This window comes from Leptodactylus fuscus, chromosome 2 (assembly GCF_031893055.1).
Source record: "Leptodactylus fuscus isolate aLepFus1 chromosome 2, aLepFus1.hap2, whole genome shotgun sequence".
In the NCBI taxonomy this organism is placed as follows: Eukaryota; Metazoa; Chordata; class Amphibia; order Anura; family Leptodactylidae; genus Leptodactylus; species Leptodactylus fuscus.
In genome coordinates, this window is record NC_134266.1 from 7,103,462 (window position 1) to 7,114,943 (window position 11,482).

Consider the following 11,482-nt stretch of genomic DNA (forward strand, 5'->3'; position numbering starts at 1 on the left):
CACATTTTAACACAACACAATAAAGAGTTTAAGGGTTTTGAGGTTACCCCAATTGATCACATTCCGGTAAACATACCCAATAGATTCGAAGCACTTAAACGTCACAAGATCTATTGGATTAATCAATTGGATACCTTGAATCCAATGGAACTTAATAAAACATTGGAGCACATCACGTCTTGAGGATTTAGGTCTCCTTCTTGTCCCCCCCCCCCCTTTTATTTGGGTCTTTGTTTTTATAGTTATACATTACATGCATATTGATATTTGGTCTACATACACTGTATATTATTTTATCTATTGATATTTTATGAGATTATTTATTATTATTATGTATTTTCTATATTTATTGTGATGAATTTTATTCATTATTGTACATGGTATGGATATTTCCCCCTTTGCTTTTTAACCCCTTAAGGACCTGGACATTTTTTGGTTTCACATTTTTGTTTTTCCCTCCTCACATTTCAAGAGCCAAACTTTCATTTTTCAGTTCACAGAGTCACACGATGGCTTATTGTTTGCAGGACAAATTGTACTTTGCAATGGCGCCATTCAATAGGCTGTGCGATGTACTGGGAAGCTGGAAAAAAATTCAAAATGAGAATTGGAGAAAATATGCATTTGTGCCATTTTCATATGGGTTTAATTTTTACAGCGTTCACTGTTTGGTACAAATGACGTGTTACCTGTGTTCTACGTGTCAGTACGAACACGGCGATACCAAATTTATAGAGTATTTGTAATGTTTTGATACTTTTAAAAAAATGAAAAACTTTGCAAAATAGAAAAAAAAATTGTCGTCATGTTGTGACACCTGTAACTTTTTCATATGTACATGTATGGAGTGGGGTGCGGTGTCTTTTTATGCAGGACAAGATGACGTTTCTATTGATACCATTTGTGGAAAGATCTGATGGTTTGATCCCTTTTTATTCAATTTTTATAGGAGGCAAAGTGTTGAAAAAAACACTATTTGGCTATTTTTATTTTTTTTGCCGCTACGCCGTTTACCGTACGGGATAAATGTTTTAATATTTTAATAGTTTGGGCATTTTGGAGCGCGGGGATACCTAATATGTTTAATGTTCTTTATTTACTTTTATATCTGATCTAGGGAAAGGAAGGGGGGGTGATTTGAACTTTTATATTTTAAAATTTTTTTTAATACTTTTAAAAACTTTCTTTTTTCTTCTTTTCCATTTATGATCAGACCCTCTGGGTACCTTGAAACCTCAGGGGTCTGATCGCTCATACAATACTACAGTATTGCAGTGAATAGCAAAATGACAGCAGTTCTATTAGAGGCTGCCTCTGGCATCATGCAATAGAACCAGTGCTATGACAAGCCTGGGAGCCGTCAATAGGTTTCTGGTTGTCATAGCAACTGATCGCCGCCCTCTGGTGACGTTCAAGAGGGGGGAAATCGGCGGAAAATGGCGGCGCTCGTGCCGCCAGTACAGTTTACACGCTGTGGTCGCATTTGACCGCAGTTTGTAAAGGGTTAACAGCAGCGATCGGTGCGGGTCTTGGCTGTATTATACAGCCGGCATCTGCCCTGTATGCAGCGAGCTCAGCTCCTGAACTCGCTCCATACATCCCCATGCGACCCATGACGTAATACTACATCAAAGGTCGCCTCTATGTATCTGTTTTTTGACTATTAGGGTTGGTGTGGGTTATTTTATTAAATGGACAGCCACCGTTGTCCCACTCTTGATTACCATGAACATGTGCGCAGTCAGTCGATGGAGCGCATTTGCGTTTCACTGCAGCTTCTACATATTTCATGGTTGAAGACTTTATTGGACTCCTGAGGCATATTACAGTCTCTGTGACCACCGCCTTTTGACGTCAACGTTAATTAACCAATGGCAGAAGGCGCGTGTCATCAGCCATCTGGGTGCACTCTTCATTGTGGAAGGCACGATGGATCAGCACCAGTATGCATCTATTCTTGCAGACCATGTTCACCCCTACATGTGAAAAGTATTTCCAGCAGGACAATGCGACGTGACATAAAGCTCACAGTGTACGTGTGTGGTTGGAGGAGCACTGGGATGAGTTTACCATACTCCTTTGGCCAGCAAATTCCCCGGACTTGAACCCAATCGAGAATCTGTGTGACCACTTCTGTCGGGTTGTTTGTGCCATGGATGCTCAACCACATAACCTAGCGTAGCTGGTCATGGCACTGGAGTCGGCATGGGTCAACATCCCAGTGACCATCATCACAACATCCCCTCTCTTCCTCGGTCCACTCTGCCAAAGGGGGTTACTCTGGATTTTGACAGGTGGTCACAATAATGTGACTGGACTGTGTAACTAATGCTATTTCCAAGGTGCGCTGGTATCTATATGCCGTCAGGTCTATATGCGCTGGAGATTCATACTGCACATGCGTGCTTTCACTCTGCAGGTGGAGTGCAATAGTGTTCCACAGATGGACCCTTTCCAAGCATGCGCTGGAGCCTGTATGGCCGGTGGAGTGCATGTGCATTCCATATATCATGCGGTGCTCCTATGACGTATCTTCAGGCAGATTCCACCCGGAAAAACCCATTAAAGTCAATGGTACACGGAAAAAACGCGACATTTTTTAGGTGTGGTATTTTATGTGACTTTTCCAAAAACCGTTAGCGTTTTTTAAAGAGAAGTTTCCAGGTCCATACAGTGTGCTGGAGCAAAAAAAAAAAAAAAAAAACATTATGAAAAACGTGTCAAAAGACACGTGTAAACATATCCTTTCTCACCTCTCGGCAGTACACATGAGGATTGCTCCATATAGTGGCAGATCATCTGATTCGAGGACATCCCCTTCCAGAATAGTCCTTGAATGGGTTGGTGGATCTCATGGCACTGAGGTCCAATGCCAAGGTGAGGAACTTCTGCTCTCTTTACCAGGACAATCCCTCGGAAATCAATGTCCTGTCTATAACACAGTGATACAGATTGGCCTACATATTCCCATCAGGGGTATTGATGAAAATCAGGCAGGACCAGGCCAGGCATCCTACCATGTTGGCCAAAGAGTTCTTGGCTTTCCCAACTCATTCAGATGATTTGAAGGTGTTATTGGAGACTTCCTCACTGCAGAACCTGAAATCTTAGGAACCTCAATTGCACATACATGAAGAGATTGGCAGCCTAGAGGATGTCCGACCCATATTACAATCTAGAGGGCTCTCTGATGCCATGCTAAAACACTCCCCCATTCTAGGGTAGAGTAACGTGGATCGTTTGGACCTAGGCTCTAACACCTCTAACCTTTCTCCTAATGTCATTTTGAACTTCATTCAGAACGGCTTTAATAAGGAACTCGATATTACGGGCTATGGACTCTAGATTTTAAGGACACGTTGATCCAGGGTTTTTATACTGACTGCCAGATTTGGAGTCAGGAAGGAATTTTTTCCCCTGAAATGCGGTAATTGGCACGAGCCTCATGGGTTTTTTTGCCTTCCCCTGGATCAAGACTGTAGGGATTGTAGGGTTATAGGTTGGACTTGATGGACTGATGTCTTCATCCAACATCTCCACTCTGGTGCGTGAAACTTTATTTTCGTTTTTATCGTGCAGTAGGTTTATCAAAGCGCTGTATTTATCTTTGTTACGTTGTTCTGTTTATGACGACCACGTTGTTGGTCTAATAGACGCTGTATTTACCTATAGCACAATGTGGCTGCCCCCATGTGATCTCCAGGCCTTGCGCCATTGGTGGAGTTGGGATTTAAATATCTGCTCCTTTCCTACCTTGGACACGACCCCCAGAAGAAGGCACTTTATACGCGCGTAGGGGAGGGGAAGGTCAAACGTGGTGATGCTTTGATTGATTGATCTGCCCGTTCACGCTATGGTTACATTATATTATCTGAATACTATACACGATTATTGCGGCTACACTTGCCCATTATGTAGATGCAACGCACTGTATACTTACCTTATACTTGGAATTGCTGTAGGTGGGTCACTTTGAGATATACAATCTATTTTGACTATTCTTTACATCCTATGTGGCTGATATTATACCGACTACACATATTGTGAATGCTCTGTCACTGAATCTCTGTATGGATATCACCATGATCTTGTAATCTGTGCAGTGTTGTCTAGAACATTAGTATATCAGCCATATTACCTAGTTTCCTATTTGTCTCACCTCCTTCTTTGACCTATTGCTAGTTATTCCCTTCAGTCTAGTATGAAGATACTTAATACATTTTGTCATTTTACATGACTCCATTTGTATGACGAGTGTCTTTTTCCCAATCTTCTGAGGTTCATTCCTCCCTTGTTATTACCGTATAATGTGACCTGAGCTTTTGAGGTTAATACTCGATACACAGATAGATAAAATTGAAGCGGTTACCTAAAAAAAAGATGAAGAAACCCGCTCTGCAGTAATGTCAGCAGAACTGTGAGCGCAGCTCTGGAGTATAAGACATGTATTAACCACTTCAGGGGAGAGGCGGTGACAGGAGGGTTAGTGACCCCCTCCCCCAGGCTCGCTACCTCCTATCACCACTATTATAAGTGTGAGGTTACTATTCTGTCCTAGGTCGGTATTTCCGGATGTGTTATATAGTAACAGGACCCCGCTCTGATCCAGGAGCAGCTTGGACAGTAACCGGAGCACATCATATATAGTAAGGAATCCGCGTCAGTCTCGGAGGAGCAGCTGTTTCTATCACACGGAGATCTACCCCAGGATGTGGCACATTTACTTACACCCCCAATGTAGACTTCAAGGTGATCACATTTCTGGTGTATGGAGGAGACGTCTGCAGCTTTCAGGAGGAGCTGAGCAGATCGAACCAGGGCGCAGACAATGACTCTCTTATTCCTTACCTGTTACACATGCGACCCCCTCCTCAGATATCACTGGACTCATGTATACAGATTCATGTTTATTATAAAGGCTTTGGAGAAGACCCCCAGAACCCCTCCCCAGCACTCCTATCCGCTGTTACAACCCCACAGTACAGACTCAGGTTCTACAATCATATCCGTACCAGAGGATCGGGCAGTGGCGTGGGGGGAGGGGCTACATAGAGAGAAGGCAGATGAATATATATAATATATACTCTTCTATATGGCAGTGTCATATTTATAGCTCATACATCTGATTGTCTGACATCAGCACCACGAGATCAACTAACCCTACTGTACAAGATACAGATCACTAACACCACCTCTTAAAGGGATGAGCTGGGGTAATGAAAAGTTCTGCAACTTTCTACTAGCCCTTATCCCTCAATTCTACTTCATTCAGATTACTATCATTGAATGAGACTATCCAGGGGCCGTACCGACCTCAAGATCGTCACTGCTGAGGGTTTGCTACTACTCTGTTAGGCCTAGAATTGTCCAGATTTGATACAATTGTAACAAACCCTCAGCTGGCTCAGGCAGGGATGTATATGAAGCTATTGTCACAGACAGTAAGAGGAGATCTTGGAAAGGGAGAAGGATTGTAACAGAGAGTCCCTCACGATATAGTGACGGAGCTGTATATATAGAGTGGGCCGGCCCTTTAAGAGTTTGGTGACCTGGAATGTCCAATAAGTAAGGTATAAGGTGGGATTGGATCCTGAGCTTCCTGTATATAGAGACGCGTACAGGTAAGTAAGGTCGCCCTGTGATAAGGCACTACTGATGGGCTGCGACACCGTCACACAATGTCTGACAGGTCCTGCTCTGCTGCAGCGCTGTCCATGGTCAGGAACTGGAGCCAGTTCTGAAAAAATCCCTGGTTAAAGGTTCCCGTGTCCACCACCAGACCCCCGAGGATGCAGCGGCCGCTCTTCTCCCGCAGGGCGATCCGCGCCTCACGCTCTGTGACGTTGTAGCTGATGTTCAGCAGCTGAATCACCAGGAGGTAACCCAAACCAGCCGTGACAATGGCACAATACCACACACAGGTGAAGGTGAAGGAGGTGCTGGGCAAAGAGATGGAGGGCAGAGGAGGTCAAGAAGGGAAACCCCAAATATAAGGTCATAATAATTACATCATATACCAGGTTATTGTGTGCAAGAAAGACAATCAAAATCTGACCCCACCAACATTTCTATCAACCCCCAACACTCCTCCATCTACCCTCATACCCTGTAACTCTGAAAAGTGCATTACCTGTAGGTGGCATAAACTCCTGGGCAGTAGAATAAGGCACTGAAGACACCGCGGCCCCGACAGACAGATCCAAGTGTCACCGATATCCCGTATATAGAGGTGAATAGGAAAACCACAAGCAGCAAGATAAAGAATTTGTGGTTACGAGATCCAATACAGCTATTAATCCTGCAAGTGCAAAAATATGGAACCGCTATAATACTGCCCCCAATATACTACTGCTACATACAAGAATATAACTACTATAATACTGCTCCTATGTACAAGAATATAACTACTATAATACTACTCCTATGTACAAGAATATAACTACTATAATACTACCTCCTATGTACAAGAATATAACTACTATAATACTGCTCCTATGTACAAGAATATAACTACTATAATACTACTCCTATGTACAAGAATATAACTACTATAATACTACTCCTATGTACAAGAATATAACTACTATAATACTACTCCTATGTACAAGAATATAACTACTATAATACTGCTCCTATGTACAAGAATATAACTACTATAATACTACTCCTATGTACAAGAATATAACTACTATAATACTGCTCCTATGTACAAGAATATAACTACTATAATACTACTCCTATGTACAAGAATATAACTACTATAATACTGCTCCTATGTACAAGAATATACTATAATACTGCCCTCTATATACAAGAATATAACTACTATAATACTACTCCTATGTACAAGAATATAGCTACTATAATACTACTCCTATGTACAAGAATATAGCTACTATAATACTGCTCCTATGTACAAGAATATAACTACTATAATACTGCTCCTATGTACAAGAATATAACTACTATTATACTGCTCCTATGTACAAGAATATAACTACTATAATACTGCTCCTATGTACAAGAATATAACTACTATTATACTGCTCCTATGTACAAGAATATAACTACTATAATACTGCTCCTATATACAAGAATATAACTACTATAATACTACTCCTATGTACAAGAATATACCTACTATAATACTGCTCCTATGTACAAGAATATACCTACTATAATACTGCTCCTATGTACAAGAATATAACTACTATAATACTGCTCCTATATACAAGAATATAACTACTATAATACTACCTCCTATGCACAAGAATATAACTACTATAATACTACTCCTATATACAAGAATATAACTACTATAATACTACCTCCTATGCACAAGAATATAACTACTATAATACTACTCCTATGTACAAGAATATACCTACTATAATACTCCTATGTACAAGAATATACCTACTATAATACTGCTCCTATGTACAAGAATATAACTACTATAATACTACCTCCTATATACAAGAATATAACTACTATAATACTACTCCTATGTACAAGAATATAACTACTATAATACTACTCCTATGTACAAGAATATACCTACTATAATACTGCCCCTATGTACAAGAATATAACTACTATAATACTACCTCCTATGTACAAGAATATAACTACTATAATATTACCTTCTATGTACAAGAATATAACTACTATAATACTACCTCCTATGTACAAGAATATAACTACTATAATACTGCCCCTATGTACAAGAATATAACTACTATAATACTGCCCCTATGTACAAGAATATAACTACTATAATACTGCTCCTATGTACAAGAATATAACTACTATAATACTACTCCTATGTACAAGAATATAACTACTATAATACTGCTCCTATGTACAAGAATATAACTACTATAATACTACTCCTATGTACAAGAATATAACTACTATAATACTGCCCCTATGTACAAGAATATAACTACTATAATACTGCTCCTATGTACAAGAATATAACTACTATAATACTACTCCTATGTACAAGAATATAACTACTATAATACTGCTCCTATGTACAAGAATATAACTACTATAATACTGCCCCTATGTACAAGAATATAACTACTATAATACTGCTCCTATGTACAAGAATATAACTACTATAATACTACTCCTATGTACAAGAATATAACTACTATAATACTGCCCCTATGTACAAGAATATAACTACTATAATACTGCTCCTATGTACAAGAATATAACTACTATAATACTACCTCCTATGTACAAGAATATAACTACTATAATACTACCTCCTATGTACAAGAATATAACTACTATAATACTGCTCCTATGTACAAGAATATAACTACTATAATACTACTCCTATGTACAAGAATATAACTACTATAATACTGCTCCTATGTACAAGAATATAACTACTATAATACTGCCCCTATGTATTATAGATTAATGCTATACTATGACAGTGACCATGTTTAGGTGACCTGGGCCCCCACCTACCACACACAGTGATGGTCGAGCCTCTGGACACAGCTCCCACAGATCCTGCAGTGGCCGCTTCTTGGGGGTCTCAGCACTTGGCAGAGTTTACACCAGTTCTTCTCATTGAGGAGATCTAGGTTTTCCTCCTTGATTCCAGAATTCTCCCCGGGGGCCCTATCATGGGCATTCCTGACCCCGTTGGCAGACTCCCTCTTCCCCTTTGCTGCCCCCTGGAGGTTCCTGTTGAGGTAGCCCGGATCGCTCTTTGCTTTCACTAGAAAGAGCAGGGTCAGCAGTAGGCCGCAGGTGATGGCTAAGAAGTGACCCCAGCCAATGTGACCTTTAAGGAGGACTTCCCGCACAAAGTTATAATACATGTAGCCCAGGGAGAAGAGGGCGAGGCTGAGGAAGAGGAGGGTCTTCCCTTTGCGTCGATGCGTCAGCTGATAATACCAGATTACCAGGATCGGCAAGGAGCTGAGGGTCACGACCCCCAGGAGCACATGGAAAGCTGCCACATGGAGGGAGATGGGCAGCAGAACCAGGGGGGGCAGGATACTCAGGTCAACCTTTTTAGCACCCCGAATCCACGGGACTCGAAAACGATCAGACGCCGTCTCTATCACCTTCGCTAAGACTTCCGGCTGCAGCGACTTACAGGTGATCCATCTGTAGAGGGGACAGCAGAGAGAGACTGAGGACGCCCAGAAGAATCGCCCACAAGGTGAACCCCAAAGATAGAATTAGAATTAGGTTATACTTCAGAGCTGCAATCACAAGTCTGCTGGGTGTAAAAGGAAACAGTCAGCAAGCTTGTGTCTGACCATGTCTCAATCACCAAAGATAAACTCCTACAATGCTAGAGAGTCGTAAATCTGTGAGGGCAGCGACCAAGCAGCTGGAAGAAGTGAGCGCAGCTCCGGAGGGGAACGCAGGTGAATGATTTGCTACCATGAGCTACTTTTTAGACTAGGTCAGAAAATTTGCAGCCACCATAGGGGGCGCTGTAATCAGCTATCCAAAGCTGTAAAGCTGAACCAAGACCCAGGGTCACACCCGACACCCCCCAAGAAGGGGCCCCTCACCTGTCACAGGCCTCGTCCAGGTCCTCGCAGTCGCACAGACAGGCGGCCAGGTGACTCCTCTCGCCCTTCTGGTTGATATACTCACAGCAGCACAGAACGTCATCAGCCTCCCCCCGGCCCCCGCTCGCCCTCTTCTTCCTGACTCCGTTCATAGCTGCGCCCTTCGCTATAGACACCAAACATCAAGAGGTCTCTGGGGGGCGCAGGGGGCACCGGACCGAGGCATCATGTGATAGATCGCCCCCCGCCCCAGGGTCACTGCAAGCAAACATCCAAAATCAGCCAGAGGTGGGCGACAGGTCAGTGATGAGGGTCACCCACCCCAAATCCCTGGGACCTCTCCTCCCCAAATTCCTGGGACCCTCCCTCCCCAAATCCCAGGGTCACCCCCTACCCTCACCCCAAATCCCAACCCCCTCAGCTCCACCCTACACTCTAGTTACAGGTTCACCCCTCACCCCAAATGACAAGATCTTCTAAGTCACCCCAAAAACCTGAGTAACTCCTACCCAAAGTCCCAGGACCCGCCGCTCCCCACTACTATGAACCCTGGTCACGGCCTCACCCCAAATCCCAGGGTCACCCCCTCACCCCAAATCCCAGGGTCACCCCCTCACCCCAAATCCCAGGGTCACCCCCTCACCCCAGATTAACCCTTCCTCACCTAGCCCAGCTCACAGCCTCACCCTAAGATTCCAGCTACACCTGCCCTAAGAGCCCGGAGTGACCCCATCACCCTACACGCTGTCGCCCCATTCCTGCCCCCCAGCCCGGTATCTCGGGGCCGCCTCACCCGCTCCTGTCACTTCCCGGACACCCGGATCCGCCCGCGCTCCTGTTACCAGGTAACCCGAGGGCTAGTCCGAGCAAAGTGACTGCCAGCAAGTGTGGGTGTGGCCATAAGTCCTGCCTCGGACCCGCCCCTCATCACGTGATCGAAAGGATTAACTCTCTGCTGCCCGCCGTCATTCGCTCCACACCCCTGATTATATGCAAAGAATATTATATATCTCATCTACATTATATACCTACATTATATACATCCCTGATATTATACACTGGATATTATATATGTACTTTATACACCTTCCTAATAATATGCACTGGATATTATATATGTACATTATATACCTCCCTGATATTATACACTGGATATTATATATGTACATTATATACCTCCCTGATAGTATACACTAGATATTATATATGTACATTATATACCTCCCTGATATTATACACTGGATATTATATATGTACATTATATACCTCCCTGATAATATACACTGGATATTATATATGTACATTATATACCTCCCTGATATTATACACTGGATATTATATATGTACATTATATACCTCCCTGATAGTATACACTAGATATTATATATATACATTATATACCTCCCTGATATTATACACTGGATATTATATATGTACATTATATACCTCCCTGATAATATACACTGGATATTATATATGTACATTATATACCTCCCTGATATTATACACTGGATATTATATATGTACATTATATACCTCCCTGATAATATACACTGGATATTATATATATACATTATATACCTCCCTGATAATATACACTGGATATTATATATGTACATTATATACCTCCCTGATAATATACACTGGATATTATATATGTACATTATATACCTCCCTGATAGTATACACTAGATATTATATATAAACATTATATACCTCCCTGATATTATACACTGGATATTATATATGTACATTATATACCTCCCTGATAATATACACTGGATATTATATATGTACATTATATACCTCCCTGATAGTATACACTAGATATTATATATATACATTATATACCTCCCTGATAATATACACTGGATATTATATATGTACATTATATACCTCCCTGATATTATACACTAGATATTATATAT

At 41.8% G+C, this 11,482-nt stretch overlaps 1 protein-coding gene across 1 annotated transcript; it reads right to left on the reverse strand.

The window, feature by feature from the left end:
- Positions 1–4,921: 4,921 nt before the first annotated feature.
- Positions 4,922–10,430, reverse strand: ZDHHC23 (zDHHC palmitoyltransferase 23). The gene is made up of 5 exons (XM_075263303.1): positions 10,348–10,430; positions 9,555–9,812; positions 8,488–9,138; positions 6,131–6,298; positions 4,922–5,939 (listed from the first exon to the last, which is right to left on the reverse strand). The coding sequence occupies exons 2-5, from the start codon at positions 9,704–9,706 to the stop codon at positions 5,672–5,674; spliced, it is 1,239 nt and encodes a 412-aa protein (XP_075119404.1). The 5' UTR covers positions 9,707–9,812; positions 10,348–10,430; the 3' UTR covers positions 4,922–5,671.
- Positions 10,431–11,482: the final 1,052 nt, after the last annotated feature.